General features: G+C 48.5%; 8 protein-coding genes across 10 annotated transcripts; 4 read left to right on the forward strand and 4 right to left on the reverse strand.

Annotated features, from left to right (window-relative positions):
- The first annotated feature begins 353 nt into the window (after nt 1-353).
- Nucleotides 354-2726, forward strand: ONS95_013012 (uncharacterized protein). Its single transcript, XM_058506638.1, has 3 exons — nt 354-1711; nt 1771-2371; nt 2421-2726. The coding sequence occupies exons 1-3, from the start codon at nt 825-827 to the stop codon at nt 2460-2462; spliced, it is 1530 nt and encodes a 509-aa protein (XP_058357368.1). The 5' UTR covers nt 354-824; the 3' UTR covers nt 2463-2726.
- Nucleotides 2727-2933: 207 nt separating this feature from the next.
- ONS95_013013 (uncharacterized protein) lies at nt 2934-4581 on the reverse strand (the record flags this gene model as incomplete). Its single annotated transcript, XM_058506639.1, has 5 exons — nt 2934-3518; nt 3579-3616; nt 3672-4185; nt 4236-4286; nt 4339-4581. The coding sequence occupies 5 exons, from the start codon at nt 4579-4581 to the stop codon at nt 2934-2936; spliced, it is 1431 nt and encodes a 476-aa protein (XP_058357369.1).
- A 366-nt stretch (nt 4582-4947) lies between these two features.
- Nucleotides 4948-5810, forward strand: HAM1 (nucleoside triphosphate pyrophosphohydrolase ham1; the record flags this gene model as incomplete). The annotated part of the gene is made up of 6 exons (XM_058506640.1): nt 4948-5118; nt 5175-5248; nt 5345-5489; nt 5535-5571; nt 5628-5661; nt 5720-5810. 6 exons carry the CDS (start codon nt 4948-4950, stop codon nt 5808-5810), a joined length of 552 nt encoding a protein of 183 aa, XP_058357370.1.
- Nucleotides 5811-5855: 45 nt separating this feature from the next.
- FAP7 (factor activating pos9) lies at nt 5856-6502 on the reverse strand (the record flags this gene model as incomplete). The annotated part of the gene is made up of 3 exons (XM_058506641.1): nt 5856-6057; nt 6115-6260; nt 6320-6502. 3 exons carry the CDS (start codon nt 6500-6502, stop codon nt 5856-5858), a joined length of 531 nt encoding a protein of 176 aa, XP_058357371.1.
- A 754-nt stretch (nt 6503-7256) lies between these two features.
- On the reverse strand, nt 7257-12317 carry MYO2 (Myosin type-2 heavy chain 1; the record flags this gene model as incomplete). Its single annotated transcript, XM_058506642.1, has 7 exons — nt 7257-7387; nt 7441-7655; nt 7703-7776; nt 7825-11680; nt 11732-11921; nt 11971-12103; nt 12183-12317. The coding sequence occupies 7 exons, from the start codon at nt 12315-12317 to the stop codon at nt 7257-7259; spliced, it is 4734 nt and encodes a 1577-aa protein (XP_058357372.1).
- A 1318-nt stretch (nt 12318-13635) lies between these two features.
- Nucleotides 13636-15728, reverse strand: ONS95_013017 (uncharacterized protein). 2 transcript variants are annotated; one of them, XM_058506643.1, is made up of 4 exons: nt 15349-15728; nt 15165-15244; nt 14402-15100; nt 13636-14349 (listed from the first exon to the last, which is right to left on the reverse strand). In XM_058506643.1, the coding sequence occupies exons 1-4, from the start codon at nt 15384-15386 to the stop codon at nt 14003-14005; spliced, it is 1164 nt and encodes a 387-aa protein (XP_058357373.1). In that variant the 5' UTR covers nt 15387-15728; the 3' UTR covers nt 13636-14002. The 2 variants fall into 2 exon arrangements, with proteins under 2 accessions (XP_058357373.1, XP_058357374.1); XM_058506644.1 differs by having other exon boundaries at nt 13636-13973; nt 14030-15100.
- ONS95_013018 (uncharacterized protein) lies at nt 15729-21024 on the forward strand. The gene is made up of 16 exons (XM_058506645.1): nt 15729-16823; nt 16930-17280; nt 17327-17461; nt 17515-17581; nt 17628-17759; nt 17804-18735; nt 18788-18944; nt 19000-19332; nt 19385-19467; nt 19515-19649; nt 19700-19932; nt 19987-20110; nt 20162-20207; nt 20256-20406; nt 20454-20602; nt 20651-21024. The coding sequence occupies exons 1-16, from the start codon at nt 16131-16133 to the stop codon at nt 20938-20940; spliced, it is 4011 nt and encodes a 1336-aa protein (XP_058357375.1). The 5' UTR covers nt 15729-16130; the 3' UTR covers nt 20941-21024.
- Nucleotides 21025-21115: 91 nt separating this feature from the next.
- Nucleotides 21116-22523, forward strand: ONS95_013019 (uncharacterized protein). 2 transcript variants are annotated; one of them, XM_058506646.1, is made up of 4 exons: nt 21116-21675; nt 21729-21933; nt 21984-22238; nt 22292-22523. In XM_058506646.1, exons 1-4 carry the CDS (start codon nt 21437-21439, stop codon nt 22487-22489), a joined length of 897 nt encoding a protein of 298 aa, XP_058357376.1. In that variant the 5' UTR covers nt 21116-21436; the 3' UTR covers nt 22490-22523. The 2 variants fall into 2 exon arrangements, with proteins under 2 accessions (XP_058357376.1, XP_058357377.1); XM_058506647.1 differs by having other exon boundaries at nt 21116-21265; nt 21315-21675; nt 21984-22523.
- Nucleotides 22524-23297: the final 774 nt, after the last annotated feature.

Below are 23297 nucleotides of genomic sequence, written 5' to 3' on the forward strand. Positions count from 1 at the left end.
GTTTGCTCTGCTCTGCTCTGTTCGTGGCGCGGTGGTTAGCCCTCCAGCGCGACCCTACTTCAGTCTCTCTACCCTGGCCTGGCTCCCCTGGCTCCCCTGGCTCCCCTGGCTCCCTGGTACTTGACGTATAATCGTAGGGGGTCGGGCGAGGAGAGGAGGACCGGGAGGAATGACAGAATGATACCTACCTACCTTAATTGCCTCAAGGTCGTTTATGTAGTTCGGTATAAGTAATTTACCTTGGTACCTTTACAATACCTTAGCCTGCGAGACTGGCCAATTTGGCGCGGGGTTTCGGGGGAGTCAGCGTCAGCGTCAGCGTCTTTGGATGGGCGGGGCGGGGCGGCTCGGCGCCGGGCTGGGCTGGGCTGGGCTGGGCCGGGGGCATCGTGACAGTGTTGGGGATAGCATCATATCTCAGAATCCTACCCCCGCCTGCCTCTATCTATTTTTATTCTCTGCAGCCATACCTATTATCCATCCTATATCTTGCTTCCACCAACAATACGCTACTAGACATACCTAGGTACCGTAAAGAGCACGGCAGAGCACAACACAGCACGTCAATGTGAACATCTCAACTCTTGTCCGATAGACTCCTCTCTTCCATTCTCTTGGACCCCTCTCCTGTCTTCGACCCCGCGTCTCTTCATCTCCTCGACCCCTCCCGTGCCCCATCTACAAAGACATCCGGATACCTCCCGTCGTCTCGCCTTGCCCTGCATCGTACCTTCCTGCCCAGGCACTCACCTCGCACATCAGACCCTACTTCCCGACCTATCTGCTTCTCCTGCCTCGCCCTCGCCCTCCCCGACTGCTTCACTATGGGCAACAATCCGTCCACAAACTCGAAGTCGAACTCGCACTCACACTCCCACTCGCATTCGCATTCGGCCTCCTCATCCCCTTCGCCTTCGCCCTCGAACCATGATGCACAAGCTCAAGCACAAGCTCAAGCTCAAGCTCAAGCTCAAGCTTCACGCACCCCCTCCACACGACGAGACCCCCGCAATCTGATTCAAGCGCAACGAGCTCCTGCAGAGCCGTCTCTAGCCCAGGCTCGTGGAACTACTGCGCATCGTTCACGCAACTCCCATTCACATTCACAGTCACAGTCACAGTCACAGTCACAATCAATCACTCCAACTCCACAGCAATCACAGCCGCCGTCGAGTCAAAATAGCAACGCCAATACACCACCATCTAACCACAGCAGCGAGTCGCAGATGGGGGTCCAGCAGTCCAAAGAAGAACTAAAGTCGGAAGCGAAGGACCAACCCAGTAAACCCGTCGATGTCCCTGTACCTGCTCCTAACGTTGATGCTACAACCTCTCGATCATACTCCCAATCAATCGAGCCATCAGGCCCTCCAGCAACACAAGATATGTCATACCATCTGACTCGCCCACCGCGGCTACCCCTTCCAATCGAGGAGGAGGTCCACACTCCAGGATCGCCCATAATTGCCCCAACAGATATAGATGCTCCGGTGCTGGATATAGAAGCTTTAGACAACGAAACTCTGGGCCGACGCTCATCCGCACTCAGCACCACTACCGTCGATGAAGAGGACGCAGAGGAGTTGCGCATTGACAAGAACAAAGCCACTGTTCCCACCCCATTCGAATGGAAGATACAAGGATCGGAGCAAAAGGTCTACGTGACAGGTACTATTTTCCAATGGAACAAGAAGTACCGTTTACATCCCGTGTAAGTGAGCTTGCGGTGCTCTATTCATATCCAATTAGATTGGTACTGACTGTATATAGTTCTGGCCAACCGGGCATTTTAAGGGCTATCATACATGTCAAGCCAGGAACTCATCATATCAGATTCATTGTTGATGGTGTTATGCAGTGTTCCAAGCACATTCCAACTACAGTGGACTTTGGCAACAATCTGGTAAACTACATTGAAGTCAGCGCAGATGACATACCACAGGAAGCTCCAGCTATAGCACGAGCATCAGGTGCTCCAGTTTCGGGTGGAGATACGGAGGCAAACGTAGCTGCAAAGGACGAGTCTAAAGCTCCAGAGGATGGCGACCCACAAGCTCCCAAGACTCCAAGGACCAAGTCGGTTTTACCGCCGGGACGATATTCTTCGCAAGTACCACAATATCTTGTTGATCTTGACAAGGCTGAAGAAACTCCCGCATACCAATACGCAGCCGCTGCAATTGAGAAGCTTCCAACCCCGCCCAGCCTTCCTGGGTTTTTGGGCAAGCCAATTCTCAATGCGGCTACACCGATGAAAGACGACAACAGTGTCTTAACCATGCCAAACCATACCGTTCTCAATCACCTGGCTACTAGCAGTATCAAGAACAACGTACTCGCTGTGTCGGCAACGACGAGATACAAGAGAAAGGTGAGCCTCTTGATATCTTTATGAAGCAAATGCTAACATGTACGGTCAGTACGTCACCACAATCATGTATAAACCTACAGGAGAGGACTGAAAATCTCATTCGACGATCCAAATACGTTACTGGATAAGGGGTCATTCTTGAGAGCAATTGGCAGGGTTTCTCCACTCTTTTGTCGGAATAGGTACCTAGTTACCTTGGCAGATATCTGCATCCTTCTCAAGGCCATACTGGACATGAGACCATGGCTATAAGCAATAAGAGCTTCGCGCTCTGGATCCAATATGAAGTAGAAGAAATCTCAAATGAAGTCAAATCGTCGTGGTCTACAGACCGTTTAGTTTAGCAACCTACGATTGAAAATTGTCTGTTTTGAGACATCAGTGTATTTCGCCTCAGGTTATGGAATGTGAATTGTAAGGCATGTTCCAGTGGATGCTTACATCCTGGTTGAATTCCCTTCTAGGTTTGCCATTCTCCCCTCCTAAGCTAACTAGAGCATCTTCGCAGTGAAGATTACGGTAGGAGCTCCAGATTACCCAAGCTAATAACAACAGCAGTCCCTCAATCAGCCCAGTCGAACTTCCTCCTCCTGACCCTAATTCGCAGATCATTCGCCGGTAGCGCAATCCCGCGCATCCACTGCTTATCGGGAATCTTCCACCCAGACCCCTTCTCTATAGGCTCAAAGTCCCAAAATGCCAAGATAGCTGCTACTACAGCTAGACATCCCCGTTCAATAAACAACTGGCTCTTGTGTATCGAGGCGTATTTTGTATTTCCAGCAGAACTCGAGCTTGCTACTGGCGCTTTACGGAAGCGCTCGGGATCGAACGTCTCTGGGAATTTAATCTCCTCTTTTGACCCTTCTATTCCCCCAAGAGATGAACTCATGACCACTCCCTGATCAACAATCCTAATCGTCTCAAGATACGTGGATCTTAGCAGCGGACAATTCTCAGCCAAGCCCTGACTAGCAAGTACCAGTTTCGGTGCTTCGGAAATGGCGCCTATAGAGAAAGGTTTGGTGATCTTGGCGTAGGGGTTGAGTTCGGTCCGGATACGTGAAAGTAAGTTCGGTGTGTTGAGGATGTAGAGGATGTGCCAGAAGATGATAAGGGATGGAAGGGTGCTTAGAGAGTACAAGATCTGGTCATTGCTTGTTATTTCGGGCATACTTGAGAGTATTGAAGAAAAAGGTCGACTTACGGTTATATCTGCTCGCTCTTTGAGCTCAAGTCCGTGCTCTATTCCAGTTCTACAATCAGTACGAGCATGTAAATTCCAACGGGTCAGAGTTACCTCTAAAGACAATGTTTCTCTTCATGATCAGCTCACTCACATCCTCCAAATCCCCCCATGATGCATCGGTACCCATACCCATAATCATTCCATCAACCGCCTTTTGATGCTCATCCAAACACTGTAAGGCCTTAAATCGCGCCATATGCGCTTGTACGACACCAGGCCATGGTATCCAAGGCGGGAGGTTCTTCAGAAGGTAGCTACTACCTGTATCCATAATATGCAAGTCGTGCAGGATAGCAGGATACTTCTCTAGGAGTGCATGGCCGAAGACAGCCGGGACGAGGGCATAGCCCGTCATGTCCCGGATGAGAGATTGGAGATTGAGCTCTGCTTCTGACGAGGAGATAAAATGGGCTTGGGCGTGCTGCTCCCATGGCTGGAGATCGATGGAAGTGTTTATGAAAGAGATCATTTGTGGGATGTTTCGTTCGAGGTTTTGGGTTGCATTGTTGAGTAGCAAGGTCATGTGTGGCTCGTCTAGGATGAAGCGATTACATGCCTTCAGTTCCTGCTCTATGTCAGTCCACGTTCTTCGAATTCACATGGAAAGGTTTCTACTTCTGATATTTCCTTGTATTTCTCTTCACTCCGTCTCGGCACTCCAAAGAACTTAATCATCAGCATTTTGATTGCCAGATTGAGGGAGCTCGTTCGCTCTTACACATTCCAGGACTCGCCATGGCACAGGTTGAAATGGAACCATCCATGATGTCTGTTCTTTTTCTTCCTTGGGGTCTGGAGTATCTCCTATAAGTAATAGCCGAGCAGTAAGGAAGATGAGAATGGGGCCGAAGAGGAGAGTCGCTAGTATGGCTGGCGAAATGGATAGTGAGTGGTATATGTCGGCGACTAGCCCCTGAGGAAGACAGTCAGGGCAGCTTGCTGGTCTGTAAAAGTCGTCCATATCCCTGCGAGACCAGTAGTTGTCTCGAATACTATATGATGGGATGCATTAGTAGGTATTTAAATACTTTATTTTGATGTGGTGGATGCATGAATGAGGTCCGCTGCAAATGAGGTCGTTGTTCGAGGGTGTCTCCATCCAGTTCGAAACGCCTTTTATCAATAAACAGCAGCTACCACAAAGTTCTCTCATTATGACATCCAGAATGAAGGCTTCTCAGATCACCACATTCACCTTCCGAGCTTCGCTCGTACCTATCTCCCGAATAATACTTGGCGGCTAGCTTGTTCTACGTTTCTGAGAGCCAAATATCACCTTTATCTCAATTCTCATCCTCACCTGCATCCCACGTTCAGACCCCCCACCATGGCTCCCAAGCAACTCAACTTCATCACCGGCAACAAGAATAAGCTTACAGAAGTCAAGGCTATTCTGGGCGACACTGTAGATCTGAAAAGCCAGGCATTGGATCTAGTTGAGATCCAGGGTACCATTGAAGAAATTTCCGCTGATAAGTGTCGGAGGGCAGCTGCCGCCGTAAGTGGCCTAGCAAGCAAGCTACCTTCAGATGATAGACTGCTTAGAGTTCTTAGGTCAATGGTCCTGTCTTAGTTGAAGATACATGTCTGTGCTTCAATGCACTGAAAGAGCTACCGGGTCCTTATATGTATGTCATATTTTCGAAACTCACAATGATCTATCATTTGCATAAATGCATTTTCAAATTCTGGCTCAAGTTGGATACAATTTTGACATTTTACAGCAAGTGGTTCCTAGAAGCTCTCGGCCACCAAGGACTCAACGACATGCTCGCCGCCTTCCCAGATAAGTCTGCTCAGGCCGTTTGCACATTTGCATACTGCGAAGGTCCAAGCCATGAGCCAATTATCTTTCAAGGCAGGACGCATGTAAATATTCCTGTCCCCTTCCAAGATCAATTCTGACTCCTGCAGGGCAAAATCGTACCGGCGAGAGGACCAACGAATTTTGGTGAGCTGCATTCTTGTCGTTTCGATACCTTACACATGAATACTGATTGTGCTCAGGCTGGGACCCAATCTTCGAGTATGAGGGCAAGACGTAAGTTCCCTTTCCATCATCAGATCTTTTGAGCCACAAGCTAAGTCTCGTTCCCCAGTTATGCTGAGATGGACAAAGTCGAGAAGAATAAGATCTCGCATCGATTTCGTGCTTTGGAAAAGCTCAAGAAGTGGATGGAGGAGTCCTGAGATGGATGACACGCCGCGTTGCAGCAATAGACACAAGCCAACCCTCTACTGAGCATCCTCTGTGTGATCTTTCTTCCATTGCTTGACCCACGCCTCGAGTCTTTCGATATTACTCTCCATCTCATCTGAGTTGTTGCTCGTGAGCTCAACCACAATCTCCTCGTCGTAAGACTCGCGGGCTTCTTGCAGGAGGACTTCCATGATTTCTGAGTCGAGATTCTCTTGGAGCTTTGCTTCGGGATAATCTCTCTAGGGGAGTCAATTACCTAAGCCCTTCAACCGGGTCAAGATTGGGGAAGTATACCTCGCCTTCAATCGATCGTACAAGAGCGTCGAGTCCACACGCAGCACAACCACTAGATCAATCCAGCTTTTGGGGAATAAGTCGCAAGCGTGCCAATCTATGATATATCCGCCCTCTTTGACCTCGTCTTCTATCGCATCCAATAACTACAAAGCCAAAGTGTCAGCTTCATGGTCGCCAGATCGCCAAATCTATAATCCGCTACCTTGTCCTCGTCCACAATCCAGCTTTTGAACTCCTCATCGTACCCATCGTGGCAACCCCGCTCCTTGACAATATCGTTGATGGAGAGGTGTTTAAGGCCAGTGCTCTGGGCGAGACTTTCGCAATGGGTTGTCTTGCCTACACCGGGTGTGCCGGTCACAATAATGTTTGGTTGGTTGCGCATGGTGGGTGTTGTGGTGGTGGCCAGGGAACTGATGTGTTGAAGGTTTAAATCAACAAAAATTCTTGAACCCCTCTCTGATAAGCTACCATACAGTACAGTACAGTCCTTATCTTAGCGTTGGGTGGATCCACGTGACCAATCTGGATTCAACACTGATTGACCTTGCCTTCCACGGTGATATTTGTAATTCGCGTCCACAGGAATTGGTACCTAGGTAGGTCGTACAAAGAAGCAGCACCTAATTATGTCTGGCCTAAAATGCCAATAACCTCGAGCGGCCTACAGACTTGTAGATCCCGTTGGCAAGAGTCGAGATAAGCGAATTCAACATAGCCCAAAGGAAAAATCCACTAAAACATATAGAAGCGGTTAAGGCAAATCTAGAGCGTGATCATGGTGGCATTTGGAATATTAATGTCTACCTGCCTCATGCCATGCTGCTGAACCTTGCGCCTGAAGGGTGTGGAAGATTCTCTATCTCCTCTCACCATTATCCATAAAAGTGAAAAAGGATCAACGCCAAATCGAAGATGTCTTGTACAATGCACCTAGATATCCCACGTGCAGTCATTCCAACAGGTAACAAATTCTCACATAATACATGAGATCGCTAACAGGTAAGACCTTCCATATACAACATGCCCGTTTGGAAGCCAACAGCAGCAGATGATCGTCCAAAAAGAACGTAGGGAGAAAATGGTACAGGAGAAGCGAATAAGTCGTAACCGTCAAGAAGCTATTCGACAAGGGGTTATTATGATCCATTCAGCTCGCTGTCGGTGAGATCATTGGTATCGTCGAGTGGGTAGTCGAGTTTCTCCTGTTGCGCAATAGCCTGTGCAGAAACAATCTCTGCAAGACGCTTGAGTCGTGGAGTTTGGAGCCCTGGTTGAGGATTAGTCATGTATGTAAACGTGAAGCAAGCATGGTAGAATTACATGATGGAGTGTATGTCTCCAGCGCCGTGATCACCCGGGGTTCGGCAATCTCGTATGGTCCACTGTCATCCATGTCAACAGCAGTGAGGAGAAGAACGTCGCTCTTCTCAGTAACACGAGAGGCAACGGCCTTCATAATTTCACCATTGATAGGCTGTTCATAATCAGCTACAAGGTACTGGTTGAGAAGCTTCTGGATTTGGTTGGGTGAAAGCCTAGGCACTGTCAGTAAAATTCTCGGGCGGAGTATGGAAATACTCACATCCAGCAGATATCCTGAATGATTTCAATATCATTTAATGTGGCTTTCTTGAGCTGCAAGAGCTTTGTTGCTTGCTGTTTGTTGTTAGTATATTTGACCGTGTTTCAGACAGGACTACTTACCATCAGGTGCTCTAGCTGGAGCGTTCCTTCTGGCATGTCGTGGCTCTTGCACCATTCCTCAATTCGAGTGATGTTGTAGTTGATCTGAAGACCACGCTTCCAAGAGAGGAAATTCCTTCGCATTAAAAGGTCGTTGAATGCAGTGACGCCAACTAGTCTAAGCAGTTCCGTAATTGTTTGGGTGATGATAGAGTCTTCTAGGTAATAAGCCTTCATCGCCTTGAATACGTTGTTGAGCAAGCTCAGGAGATTGTCCATGCTGAAAGCTGGCGCAGAATTGCTTTGAAGGAGCTTGCCGAGAAATCTGTTGCTCTCATTGGTTACAAAGCCAGGTAGAGATTGTGACTCGATAATGGCTGGGATAATCATCTTTTGGAGCTTCTTCTTGAGGACCTTCATCCAGGTGTGGTAAATATTGAACTCCAAACTCTCAAGATCGTGCTTTACGATTTCCAAAAGACGATCATACTCGTAGTTGTCGGTTTTTTGCGCCTCGTACCAGTCTTCTGCAAGAAAGACGAAAGAGAGCATCTCGTGGACGTTGGAGAGCCAGAAAGCACCCGGATTGATAGCCTCATCACCGTCATGTTGCATGACCTCTTGTTGGATTGATTGCATAACATTGGCAAGGAATCTCTCTGATTCTTTGACGAAACCGTTGTTCCACATCTCGGAAGTGACCAAGTTGATCAAATATGAGGGGAACAAAACTTCCTTATCCGTTGGTGGAGGTGTAGTTCCCGGTGCCGGGATCTTGAGGTTGCGGATCAAGCCCATCGTCACTTCATCGTTGAGGCCGTCTTCGTCAGCGAGGAGGTTCTCGAGCTCGAATTCAACATTGTCAACACCTGGAACGAAAGTTGTGCCTGGAAGACCAGCACGGTGGAGATTGCTTCCGGTGACCGCCATAGATACAGGACGAGGGTTATATGCTGCGCTGAATCGATCGATCTCCCGTGGCTCGGCACCTGCACTGCGTCTCTTTGGCTTCTTCGACGAAACGAGGTTGATGAGACCGTTCGACGGCAGCTGCGCGGCGGCACCATTGGTAAGTTCACCGTTGGTCGGCATGACTGGTACCACTCGCTTCGCTAGCTCGAGCTGGTCTTGGAGATCCACCAGTTGTTGTCTCAAGGTATCCTTCTCAGCCTCGTGAACTTGACTCTTTCTCTTCGTTTCCTCAAGCTCTTGGTTGGATATTCTAAGAGTCTCACGGAGCTCCTTCTCCTCCTCTTGCAGCCGTTTGATGTTCGCAGCCGACTCGTCGAAGTTTGTTTGCAACTTCTTCATCTCTTCTTCCATTGCTGCGAGGCGGGCTGCAGTGATACCGGCCTGATTTGCCTCGCTTTGCAATTCTTTGGAGCGAGCTTCCAACGCATTGTGTCTTGTTTTCCAGGACTTGATCTGGCTCTCGTAATTCTCCACTTGACTTATCAAAGTCTTATTTTCTCTCTTCATTGAGCCAAGGGATTGTGTGAGCTCCACAACCTTGTTCTCCAACTTATAGGAGATTTGCTTCAGATCGCGTGCCTCTTCCCGGACCTTCTTGTATCCTCGGCGTGCTTGCTTACCACGCCACAAGCTCTGGATGATGACGACTTTGCGTCTGTACTGTCTCCAGCTCTTCATTTGTTGTCTTGAGCGCCAAACTCTCTGGATCAAAATAGCAGCGTTGCCAACACGAGTCTCCATAATCTCCCGTCGTCGTAAGAAACCCTTTGCGGCAGCTTGAGCAAGGATAAGATTGTTGCGGATGGCAGTGAAACTCTTTCTTTGCTTCTGTCCACGCCAAACCCTTTGGATTGTTGTGGCAGCTTTAATCTTGCGAGTCTCTTGAGCGTGCTTCCGAGCAAGATGCGCTCTGGCGACCGACTGGAAGAGCAAGATAGCATTTCGTGCCTCTAGATACTTGCGACGATAGTATTTCGCCTTCAAATTCTTCTGGATCATGATAGCGCAGTCATTCAAACGGTTTGTCCGGAGGTTCTCGAGAAAAGCCAGCATACCAGCACGGAAGAAAATCTTGGTTAGGCCAAGCTGATACTTGTCCATTCCACCCCCGCTGCTTGCTCCGAGGGCTTTCGTAAGAATTTTGTTCGCCATGTCCCTGATTTCTGATGTCCACGAAACCGACGGGACAAGCATGTAGTATCGAAGCGCAAATTCTTCATAAGTCCATCTTGTTGGGTACCCTGCACAACTAATTCTTACCGTTTCGAGAACACCGCAAGCTCGCAATTGACTGAGAACCATGGGACCTTCAAAGACCCAGGATTCCTTGCTCTCGTTGGGCTTGATACATCGAATGTAATGAACATCTGTATTGTTGATCGTGTGCATGAGTTCGATCAAGGACGACTTGAAGATCCCACCTAGTGTCGGTTTTCGATTTACGGCAACACCAATTCTACGACCAGCTGCAGGCTTCACAGCCGCCGAAGCAGCGGAGGCACTATCCTTTTCTCGCACTGCAGAGGCCGCATCCAAAACCTGTCCAAGGAACTGGTTAGAAGAAGCTCTCAGTACGGCCATGTGCTCATCAGGAACCGTATCTCGATTCTTGTCGATGAACCCATCGGACTCGTATGTGACGTCGATAGCATAATGGCAAACTGTGAAAGCAGATTTTCCAAAACGGGGCTTCTTGTAGAATTTGTTTTTGTCGGCGGCATAGTTGTGATGCAGTTTGTTGACGAACTGCTCGTCAGAGCCCATAGGGAGCCTGGACTCTTCATCCAGAAGGGACAATATTCCAAGCTTTCCCTCGATGAGATCAATACAAGGCTGATTGTCGGAGAAGTCAATAAAAGTCCAGTCAATTTCTTCTCTCAGGTACTCCTCTTGCTCCAACTTGAAAACATGTGCGTTGAATTCTTGTTGCAATTTTTCATTTGCATAGTTGATGCAAAACTGTTCGAATGAGTTCTTTGCAAAATGCTCAAACCCGTAAATATCCAAAACCCCAATGAAGGACTTGACCCGGCTTATCACTGCTTCTGTAGCCAGAGCATCATTGATATTCTCAACCAGCCAGTCGAAGAGACTAGAATATACGAATTTGGCGACAGAGTCCCTGACGACAATAGCCTGTTGCTGAGTCAAATTTGACGTGATTTTCTCCCCTCTTGTAATCAACTGCTTCTTGACAGTCCACTTGGCGAATTCAACAGGATCCACCCCGAGTATTGAGGCCGCCTTCACAAGAGACGGTTCAGTGGAAGCCAAAACTGAGTCCGTCCTTGATGCTGTGATGTTGACATTTCCCAGGTGGAGAAGAGCTGCGAGCAATTTGAAGACTTCTGACTGTTGACTGCTAGTAACACCAATAGTAGAGAGCGATTTCTTCAATGCTTCGAATTCTGCCTTATCGTCAACCCCATCAATGGTAGGGGAGCTGCCTTGATTGAGATAGTTGAAATTCTCGACCGGCTCTAGTTCGAGTTCCTGACGCTCTTTTTCTGATGCTCCCGCGACGAGTTGGTAGAAGACGTGATAATTGCGTTCCTTCAGTGGCTGGAACACTAATCTTGAACGTTCCAGCAAGTATGTGCGAATCTTGGCCCCAATGATAGCTGTCTTATCATCAAACATGATCTCGATGTACTTTCCGAAGCGGGAAGAATTGTCGTTTCGTGTAGTTTTTGCGTTTCCGAACGCCTCCATGATGGGATTGGTAGCAAGAATCTGCTCTTCCGTCTCACTCATAGCCTCCACTCCACGTTTCCTTGTCCCTGGCTGATCGGGCGACTCTCTAGTTGCAAAATATCGCATGATGTATTTGGCGCTGACAGTCTTCCCAGCACCGGACTCTCCTGAAACGACGACGGTCTGGTTCTTCCCACTCCGTAGCATATCACTGTTGTGGTCAGCAAGAAGGCCGTAATGTTTTCCACCAGAATATACATACGCAAAAGCTTCTTCCGCAATAGCAAAGAGATGGGGTGCTTGTGTCGCTCTCTGTTTTCCCGCATAAACTTGTACCATACCCGGAACGTATAAAGAGTCGACTCGTGCAAAAGGATTCGTGGCTATTAGGACTATACCACTGTACGTGTAGATTTCCTTTTGTGAGTACCGTAACCGAATTGCCTGGAGAACTGTTTTCCAATCAGTGCTATCCAGAATGAAAGTATATGTAGAACGAACCAGCAGGTTCATTTAAATGTGAGAGGTTCGTGAGATCATCGCTTGCTTCGAGCATTGTAGGATTCATCAGCGGAGGCAGTCTCGAGTTGTTAGCCTCCGCCAGTTCCTCCTCAGTGGTCTCAACTTTCTTAGTCTGTAGAAGGGAGGACAATTAGCATCCTCTTTGAACGAATGTATGAATACGCAATCTGTCCAGCCTATGGGAAACTGACCTCGCCGTTCGCCAGGGTGAAAATGAGGATGATTTTATCCCCCTCTGCAGATTTCGAGGTTACCTCGGAGGCCACCCAACCTTCGGTGGCATCTGGCTGCCATGCCTTCGTCCCAATATCATAGTTGTGCGCCATCTGGGCGGTTCAGAAGGGGCGACGTGACGTTCCTTGAGCTCAAAATCAAGGTCCCTTCAACAATCTCAGCGATGAACGCGGCAGAGGAGAGCTGCAACAGGGGCAGCATGCATCAACCAACAAACTCCTGGCGAAGAAGTTATTGGAGCAGAAAGAAGCAATCGTAAGGGCGTTAGGAGGTAGCTAGGCCGCGGCAGAGGAGGGCACGATGGTCGACGGTCCCAGATGCAGAAGTCATGAACAGAACCGTTATGTAGGGAGTCGGTGTCTTGTCGTGTCCTGTGCAGTGCAGTGCAGTGTAGTGCAGTGCAGAGCAGTCTTCAGATATTTGGAGCGTCCGGGTCGGAGACGGTCGCGTAAGAGCACCCTGCAGGGATAAACTGCTCGGCTGGTTTCCAGAAGTGCTGAGAGCAAGCCGCAAGCCTAGAAATAGCGTCTACCCCTTTTTCTACTAGAGAGGACCAAGCGCCGAGTGAGAAGAGCGAGTCGGAGACGGGCGTCTGAGGGTGCATGAGAGCTGCAGACGCAGACGCAGATGCAGCGAAGCACTTTGTTGACAGGAATGAGAATGGTTCAGCATGGCATGGCATGTGCGTATACGCAGCGTAAGCGTCGGCGATTTCTCCAAGCTCATAGTTATGTCCTCACGCCGAATATCTCCTCGACTTCAAGACGAGAGGTAATTAGCATGTAGACCTTGCTCGTGCTATCTATCTATCTATCTATCTCCTCTAACTGTTCTCTAGAATGCAGTCTTTGTGGGAGGATTGTGGGAGGGAGTCAACAAAAGACCCACCAAGACCTCGAATGTTCTTAGCACACCTGCAATCAATGAATAAGTAGTTGAGATTTCTTTATAGCACAGGAGGCTCTTTTTCCACCTAGAATTGGTGAACTTCAACCACTCCTCAGGCTCTCTTTGACTCTTCAACAGCCAGTTCTCTTGACACTGTGTCTTTCGCTGTCGTTCCTTGCAAACTCGACAGAAGCAGGGATACTTGCATAGCTTTATGTGGGGTGCAAACATGCCCTGTCTGGGTATGCTAGTTCTGTTGCATGAAGCTCACCTATGCTTCATTTTATATTCTGAGATTTTCATTTCCAAGAGGAAGGTCATCTGCGGCATCAATTTTGGCATGAAGGGGCAACGATACGAGGGCGAAGCAGGTCGAAGACGGGATTCCCAGCCTCAGGGGCTTTAGGATGCCCCAACATTTTAGATCGGCACTCATCAAAACAAAGCCCCTTGGCCCGGAAGCAAGGGTTGTTTGTAACGACACATCACCACATTGGAATGAGACTCAGTAAACTTTTCATTTGTCATCTACGAAGAACGCCCCTGAAAATATCTGTATGGACCAAGTAATGCAGTGCAGCAAATGTGAAGAAGGAGAGACTCTCGAGAGCTGATTAGGGTAGTTCGGTAGTCTAGAAGAAACAGAAACGTTGTGTCGTCATGTAGGTGAAGACCACCAATGTGTTGGATCCTGAGAATTCTACGCCAAAGCATAGGTCGTGACCATGCATCTTGGTCGCATGCGCTGATGGTGAAGACAGTGACTGTTCGAAGGTGTGGCTGTTGGGTATAAGAATGCATTACACCATTTAACTTTGCTTGCACTCAGCCGCCTCCTGCTTGGGCTTCGCAGCATCGTCCTATGGATTTGTTAGCAACTTAGGTCCTCTCATACCGAAGTATAGGTCGGCTTTACATCATCGTCCGACTCCTCTTCATCATCGTGATCCTCACTAGCATCATCCTCATCATCATCCTCGTCCTCGAAATCACCTTCCTCCATATCATCATCCAACTCCTCAAATTGAAGAGCCTCTCCGGTAAACCAATCGATAGCACGAGGAATAAGCTTCTCTTTTATATCCTCACCAAGTTGATAATCAAGCTCCAGGCGCTCCTCGATATCGGAAGCTGCATCATCATCGTCCTCCTCAGTTGGCGCCAACGGTGGGGAGAAGAAGTTGAAGAAGGATTCCGTTGGGACAGTCTTCTTGACTACTCGGGTTTGCTTGGTGTCTAGGATTTGCTGTTAGATTGTGGCTCGATTGAATCAAATCTAAAGACTTACTCTTGTTGCGTTGCTTCTTGCTCTCAATGCGTACGGTCAGGTCTTTGCCGGTCTTCCAATCGATCTTATCACCCTCAGCATGATCGTAAATGAAATCTCCTCCATATCCGCTCTCGGTTTGGTAGAAGTAGGTCTTTGTGACGATCTTGTTGGTAAAGAACTCGTTCTCGGCGAACTCAAAGATCAGACGGAAACCAGGCTTGTCAAGATATTCCATACGGACATCAGTCAGATCCTTGAGAGCAGCCTCATCGCGGTCAGTGATCATCTCTGCGAGTGAAACCTGATTCTTCATAGCGGAGAGCCAGAACTCTGGAATACCCTTGACATCAGATGCCTCCTCCGACTTCTCAACGGGCTCGTCGTCGACCTCCTCGTCCTCCTCGCCAGCCTTGATCTCCGCCTCCGTCGGCTCGGCAACACCATTGATAATGGTCGCTCGCTTTTGGTACAGCGGGGTAAATTTGGCAAAGTATTTCTTCTCCAGCTCCAAAACCTCCTCCTGGAATTCTGCCTCGAGCTTCGAATGCTCCTTTTGGACACCCTTGAGACCTGCAACTCGACGGCGCACAGGAGCGGGAAGAGACTCGACGTAGCCAGATGATCGGCCAACGAGGGAACCAAGTTTGCCTTGAATCATCTGAACAAGCTTGGGGTTCTGTGCGAAGATGGATGCTGCAGCCGCGCGGTCGAGCTCCTCTATTTGTAGATATTAGTGGTCTGGATGTAAAATTTCGGTGAGGGGCAAATGCGATGCGCGTACCTTCCTTGATCGTGCCAACACCTGGCTGCTGGGCGTGGGATGAAATGGGAGCATTGTTGGCGGGTGTATTCTGGGGGGTACTGCAACGAGATGTCAGCCAGGTGATTTTGTAGTCTTTGGTGGGAGGATATGGCTCCCCAGGTTTTGGTAGCGGTGGGGGAGGAGGGGAAAGGTGAGGAATTACGGGGCAGTCTGCGTCTGTTTCTTGGGAATTTCAGACATCTTGTTGGCTGCAAGAAGATATTGCGAGGGTGTCGAAGATGGAAGAAGTCGAGTAGACACGTTTGTGTCGTGGAACGGAGGACGATGCGATGCGGGTGGAGATATTGGAAGGGTTTGTAAAAAGTGAGGTGGAAGGCGATGGGGCAGGAAGTTTGGTGAGGGCCAGGGCCGGCGACCAGACTCAACCACTCGGGTCGGGCTTGCAGCCAATTCCACAACCCCGCTAAGGAGCAAGTAACGTGAGCTGGAACTGGCTGACTGGGTCTCGCTGCCCGTGGGTGTCCTGCCCGCACGCCCAGCACACGCCCAGCCAGCGCCTGAGAAGATAAAACAGCAGACGTGACGTCTCGGTTGGCGATAAGAGGAGAGGCGATAAGGGACGAGACAACTACAAGACCAGACGACTGACGACTGACGACAGACGGCAAATGACCAGGTAAGGTACAGCAGCAAAGCAACCTGGAAAGCAAAGCAGGCCAAAACCCCCAAAACCAACCCCACCAGTCCTGCGATAAATTTGGTCCAAACTACCTGCCAGGGCAAATTGTTCCCTCTCCACTCTTCCCACTGCAAACCTCCAGAGGGCCTTGTGCGCACGACTCTGCTGCTTCACGATAAATTCATCCCATCCACCTTTACGCCCCAACCGCAACTCACCATGCCATGATTGCCTCCTACTAAGCAATCTTGCCCGCTCCAACTTGCGCGCCGCCCACGCCAGGTGCGTGAATTGCCCTGTACACCATGGACGGATCCAATGGAATGCCCATTCATAATGGGCGTCGAAGCAGCGATCGCGCAAGTCGCCCTTCAAACGGCCATGCGCAGATGTACAGAAGGGACTCCAATCTCTCCACCACCAGCTTCATGGATGAAGTGGAAATGGCCCAGGACGAGATGTTCGCAGGCCCAATGGGCGAGAGTGTGCCGACCAGCGTATCCTCTTTTGCCCATCGCAGAGGCCGGGCGGACTCAACAGCAAGCTTCACTTATTACCAGGAGGACGAGGATGAGCCTCTCCCACCTTCGGACGAAAGCGCCATCTTAGACGACGAGTCCGAGCTTCATTTCGGGGAAGAAGAGGGTTCTACGGATTTCGAGGCAGACGAGGTTTCAGTCATGAGGCGGTCCTCTTCTGGGGCACGTTCCCGAACTTCAGTACACGATCGATTGCTTAGGAGTGATAGTGCTCGCACGGAGGGTAGTATTCTCGGGCGTGGGCACCGGACGAGCCAAAAAATATACATTGTGACGGAAGATTTGACCATAGTAGTGGCTGGATTTCGGACATCTACAGTGGGGTTTGCCATATATTTCACCATATGCCTCCTTACATTTGGACTTGGATATCTATTGCTTAGATGGCTCCCGCGGTGGCAAGTGCGTCTTGTTGGAACGCCATGCCCTTTACGCGACTGTTCATGGGTTGTCATTGAAGTGAGTACTTCCTTTGGAGCCTTCGCATTAGATAATGTGTAGTTTTTTTCCCCCTTGACGGCTAGACTACATTCCCATGATGTTTAACTTCCGCTAATGATAGTAGAATCAATGGGGTGAATTTGTAGTTCAGGATGTTGAGTCCAAGGATTATGGCAGGCCACTTTCTACCGTGTTTGGTGCATCTCAAAGCAAATACATCCTGTCATATGATGAAGATGATGACCCTATTATTGACGATCTCCGGATACTCGACTATAGATACATGCGGTTTTCATTTCATCCTTTGAAAGACAGATTCATGCTTTGCAACAGCTGGAAGGACCCAACCTGGACAGATGTCAAAGCTATTCGAGCTGGAATTGATGGTGATGAGAAGGAAAGTCGAGAGCTCGTTTTTGGAAAGAACATGATCGATATCAAGCAGAAAACCATTCCGCAGCTGTTGATGGATGAGGTGTGTCACATTAACCCCAGCCTGAAGCCTCTACTTACCCCTTTAGGCATTCCACCCTTTCTACGTCTTCCAGATAGCTAGTTTGCTTCTCTGGTCCGTTGATGAGTATTATTACTATGCAGCCTGCATTTTCCTAATCTCTGTTGTGAGCATAACTACAACACTCATTGAGACTCGCTCTGTAAGCTCCCATGCCATCTCCTATTGATAAGCAATAAACTCATGGATACCTAGACGATGAGAAGACTACGAGAGATATCTAAATTTGAATGTGACATCCGTGTGCTGCGAAATGGCTTTTGTAGGTCTGATTCCTTTGGTTGGGTTGCTGTGGCTGATTCGCCGAGGGCGATATGTTCCATCAAGCGAGCTCGTTCCAGGAGACGTCTACGAAGTAACAGACCCGGCATTGACGCAATTCCCCTGCGACAGCATTCTACTAGCCGGAGACTGTATCGTCAATGAGAGCATGTTAACTGGTAAGACTGCACTTCTACCTTTGAAAATAATCTAATATAAGCAGGTGAATCTGTCCCTGTATCAAAAGTGCCAGCTAGTGATGAATCACTTGCAGCTCTCAATTTGGCTGCTACATCTATTGCCCCTGAATTAGCGAGGCATTTCCTGTTCTGTGGAACGAAGATCATCCGGGCCAGACGTCCGCAAGATGACAAAGACGATGAGGCGGTCGGACTAGCAATGACTGTTCGTACTGGATTCAACACTACTAAAGGCGCCCTTGTTCGATCTATGCTTTTTCCTAAACCCTCGGGATTTAAGTTCTATAGAGATTCGTTCCGCTACATTTCTGTCATGGGTGGAATTGCTATGCTCGGCTTTGTGGCCTCGTTTATAAACTTCGTTCGGCTAGAGCTCGCGTGGCACTTGATCATTGTCAGAGCTCTGGACTTGATTACGATTGTTGTACCACCAGCTCTGCCGGCGACTCTGACAATCGGTACGAATTTTGCTCTTACGCGGCTCAGAAAAAAGCAGATTTTCTGCATCAGCCCTCAGAGAGTCAATGTCGGAGGTAAACTCGATATTATATGCTTCGACAAGACAGGAACCCTTACGGAGGATGGTCTAGACGTCCTAGGGGTCCGCGTTGCACAAAGGCCCGCAAATCGATTCAGCGATATCCTTTCTAATGCTCTGTCATTACTTCCTGGCGCCGCGTATGAGCGAGATCCCACCATTGAATACGACTCCCACAAAGCCGCACTATACACCATGGCCACCTGTCACTCGTTGCGAGTCGTGGATGGTGAACTCATGGGGGACCCTCTAGATTTGAAGATGTTCGAATTTACCGGGTGGTCTTTCGAGGAAGGCGAACAGAAAGGCGGCGACGCTGATGATGAGGAACAGAGGGGCCTCTCGCCATCCATTGCAAGACCACCACCTGGAATGGAATATGATCTAGACGACAACGAAAACCCTCAGAGTGCATCAGTAAACATTGTATGATCCAAATAAAATTGGTTTCCGCTAACGTTTTGTGCAGAGATCACCCATAGAGCTCGGCATCTTGAAGTCCTTCGAGTTCGTTTCTCAACTCCGAAGAGCAAGTGTCATCGTCCGAAAGTTTGGCTCTCCAGGCTGCGATATCTATGTCAAAGGCGCTCCGGAATGTATGAAGGATATCTGTAAACCCGAAAGCTGTTCGTCTTACCTCCTTCTTCAGCTACTTGATACTGTCTCACTAAATCAACACAGTTCCAAGCGATTACGAGGATCTACTCGCATACTATACCCACCGAGGTTTCCGTGTCATTGCCGTTGCTACCAAGCACATCAACAAGCTGAACTGGGTTAAGGTACAGAAGATGAAGCGACATGAGGCAGAGTCTGGCCTGGACTTTATCGGGTTCATTATCTTCGAGAACAAACTGAAGCCAAGCACAGCAGGCGTTCTCGATGAGCTTACCGAAGCAGGTATCAGGAAAGTCATGTGTACTGGCGACAATATCCTGACCGCTATCAGTGTTGCACGGGAGTGCAACTTGATAGATAAAACTGCGCATTGCTTCGTACCCCATTTTGCTGAAGGTCGGTCAAAGCACCCAAACTTAGTATTTTCTATGGCTAACAAATCTTCAAGGCGACTTCCAAGATCCCAAAGCTGTTCTGAAGTGGGAAAGTATAGACAACAACATATTTACGCTTGATGAAAACACCCTCATTGTAAGACCCCAATCTCAGTCTCAATGTGTGTGCTCTAATTCTTCTAGCCATTGCCACCACCAGCGGAAGGAGATGCATCACTTCCATATGATATTACTAACCTTCGCAATTATTCACTGGCAGTCAGCGGGGATGTCTTCAGGTGGATAATTGACTTCGCCTCGCCAGATGTGCTACAGAGGGTTCGTGATCTTCTCCTCACAAGCAAATGTGCTCCCTCTAACATTCTCAGATGCTGGTATGCGGCCAAGTATTTGCAAGAATGTCTCCCGATGAGAAGCACGAGCTGGTGGAGAAGCTTCAGAGCATAGACTATTGCTGTGGCTTCTGTGGCGATGGAGCAAATGACTGTGGTGCTCTCACAGCAGCCGATGTTGGCATTTCACTCTCAGAGGCAGAAGCATCTGTTGCAGCTCCATTCACAAGTCGTGTCTTTGACATTACTTGTGTTCCCGAAGTCATCAGGTATTCCCCAGCCCTCTCCATTTCGGCTGCGGCATTTGCTGATACTGTGCTTAGGGAAGGTCGCGCTGCTCTTGTAACCAGCTTCAGCTGTTTCAAGTATATGAGTCTTTACTCGGCCATTCAATTCACTTCGGTCAGCTTCCTTTACGCCTCCGCATCGAATTTGGGAGACTTCCAGGTATGCCACCTCTTTGATTAACAGCCGCAAATTGTGTTGACTTAAAGCCAGTTTCTTTTCATCGACCTCCTTTTGATCCTGCCAATTGCCATCTTCAGTAAGTCTCTTCGTCGTATAAGCAAAATGCTTTGCTAACGCCGCCTAGTGGGATGGACGGGTCCATTCCCAGTTCTGTGTCAGAAGCGACCGACAGCAAACCTCGTATCACGCAAGGTCTTAACGCCATTGCTTGGACAAATCGTAATCTGCATCTTGATACAAGCAGTTGCATTTCAGGCAGTTCGACGACAACCATGGTTAGTAGTCAGTCTAGCATCACATAAAGCAGTATTAATATTTTCAGGTTCATCCCTCCCCATCTTAACAGAGAGAAGTCAAATGTGGAAAACTCTGAGAACACGACTCTGTTCTTGGTCTCCTGCTATGAATACATTCTCTCTGGAATTGTCCTTAGTGTAGGACCGCCATTTCGCCAATCAATCTCCCACAACTGTAAGTCATCTCTTGGATGGTAAAGTGTCGGACTAACAGAACACAAAGTGCCATTCGTCGTTACAATTGTTGTCGCTTTGCTCTTCTCCTCCTATCTACTCTTCGATCCATCGGCAGGGGTAGCAAAGTTCATGCAACTGACAAAGATGGATTGGGACTTCAAGACTTTCATCTTGATTCTAGGAATTGGGTACGTCGCAATCGCGTGGACCTCCGAGAACTACATCTTCCCAAGATTGGCAAAACATTTGGGTGCAGTAAAGATCTTTGTCTCGGGCAAGCCGAAGAAGCGCAAAGCATACAAGATCGTGCTAGAAGGAATGCGTGCTCTTCAATAGAAAACGAGGTGTCCTGAGGAAGAGGGCAATACTGTATATATATCAAATGCTATGTATAAATAAAGCAACAAATTAAGCATTTGACAAGAGTGACGTAACAAATTTCGGCTAGTGATTTTTCATGGTCCGGGGGGCACCTACGGCAAACGACAGCGTCTATTTGAGATGATAAACCACAACATCCGCGCTTTGATCCCGTGTTCCAAGGTCTCAAACAGTTTTGAGTCCCCTCATCTCAACAATTTATTAGAGTATTCTTTTTGTGAAGCAATTGCGCTAAACCCTCACTTTTTGGTCCACGTTCAATTCACGATAATGAACTACGGTAAGATCTCGTGCATTCCGTGCAGCTTCAACACTAAGTGACTGTTCAGACTGGATCCTTGACGGAGGTTATCTCCCCAATGCTGTGATCCGAGTGGGAATTCGACGTCAGCTGGCAGACCGAATTAGGATCATCCAAACTACGTCACTTGAAGAAGAGTACAAGCGTAAGATGAGCTACGTCGAGCTTCTTAGAAGTCGACCGATCGCGATTGAGACGGCAACAGCGAATGAGCAACACTATGAGGTGGGAACCGGAGTCCTCGCAGCATGTCTGGGTCCTCGAATGAAGTACTCGTGCTGCTTGTACCCGAAGGGTGGAGAAACTCTTGCTCAAGCTGAAATTGCCATGCTTGAGACCTATATCAAGAAAGCCCAATTGAAGGACGGAATGAACATTTTGGATCTTGGGTGAGTCCTACTTTGGTATTATGTTTGAGAATCCTCGCTCATTGGAGACTAAGGTGTGGATGGGGATCCGGGGCATTGTATTTCGCTGAAGTATTACCTCAATCCAAGATCACGGCTTTCTCGAACTCGAGGACTCAGAAGATTTACATCGATTCCAAAGCCAAAGAGAAAGGTCTAAAGAATCTGACAGTCATCACGGGCAATGTTGTTGATTACGAATTTGAGAAGGAAAGCTTCGACCGTGTCGTATCCATCGAAGTACGTGATATGTTCTTGCGCCCAAATCCATTCGTTCTAATATAGCCCAGCTTTTCGAACACATGAAAAACTATGAGCTCCTCATGGCCAAAGTTTCCCGGGCTTTGAAGCCATCAGGAAAGCTGTTTGTTCACATTTTCGCTCACAAAACTACTCCGTACGATTTCGAGGAGGGCTGGATGAGCACTCATTTCTTCTCCGGAGGAACAATGCCCTCTGCTGATCTCCTCTTGTTCTTCCAAAAGGATCTAAAATTGGAGACCCAATGGTGGGTTTCTGGCAAGCATTATGCCAAGACCTGTGAGGTGAGACCCAAACTCTTCTGCTTGCTGAGTCCGGAAGCTAATATGAGGATCAGGATTGGTTGTCCAAGATGACTGCCAGCAAGAAGGAAGTATGGCCCCATCTGACCGAGACCTATGGAGAGAAAGATACGGCTATGTGGTATTATAGATGGCAAATCTTCTACATGGCATGTGCCGAGCTGTTTGCGTACGAAGGAGGAGACACATGGGGCGTAACCCATTACTTGTTTGAAAAGCCCAGCGCTTCATAGAATAACATCCGTTCGTAGACTTCAGAATAATATGACTCCAAGTGCTTGTTTCTGTTGCAGTTGCTCTCCGTATGTACAGTGCATCGTCCGCCCATGCGTAACTCGAAGTATCCTCCAAAGTGTTCTCCCAGTACCTCTCCCGGATCTCACGTCCTCAGTTCCACGATAATCTCAACCTTCCATCCGTTCTGAGCTGCTCAATGATCCCATGGGTGCTTCCAGCCGAGTAGCGCGGGTCCTGACTGGAAATTAGTGTACGAATCTTGAGCAGTGCTTTCTGGAGGATATACCGTCTTTCTTTGCGCGATACATCAACTACGCCGTGTTAGCAGCCATTTCAAAGATAGCAGTGATAAATAGGAACCTTACAAAGAACCACATTGAAGCGCCAAGTGCTGTGCCAGCGAACCTGTAAAGGGGACGGACATGCGGGATCGTTACTGGATGTTTGCCAGCAGCCATTGTCCTACTCATTGGGTCAGCCCGATAGATCCAGAAACAACGACCACAGCAATGGCTCCAGTTAGGGCGACAACAGTTCAACACCACCAGACAGACAAGTAAGGAAGGAATACTAACGCAGATGAACCTTCAACGTACAATTGTCTTGACCAGGGATGAGGGGGTCCTTTGATTTAGTCGTGAAGCTGGTCAATTGAGCCGCACTAACGTGGAGACGGGTTGTGAAAGTGGGTAATACTTAATCCGCTCCGGACATTGTAAGCTCATGGTCGATGAGGTCGAACGCCTTCATTGCCAATGGATGTATTCATTCAATACTATTCCCCTTGATGGCTGTCTGCCACTC

Source organism: Cadophora gregata (assembly GCF_030347475.1).
Source record: "Cadophora gregata isolate MNR1 chromosome Unknown scaffold_7, whole genome shotgun sequence".
NCBI classification, from domain to species: Eukaryota; Fungi; Ascomycota; class Leotiomycetes; order Helotiales; family Ploettnerulaceae; genus Cadophora; species Cadophora gregata.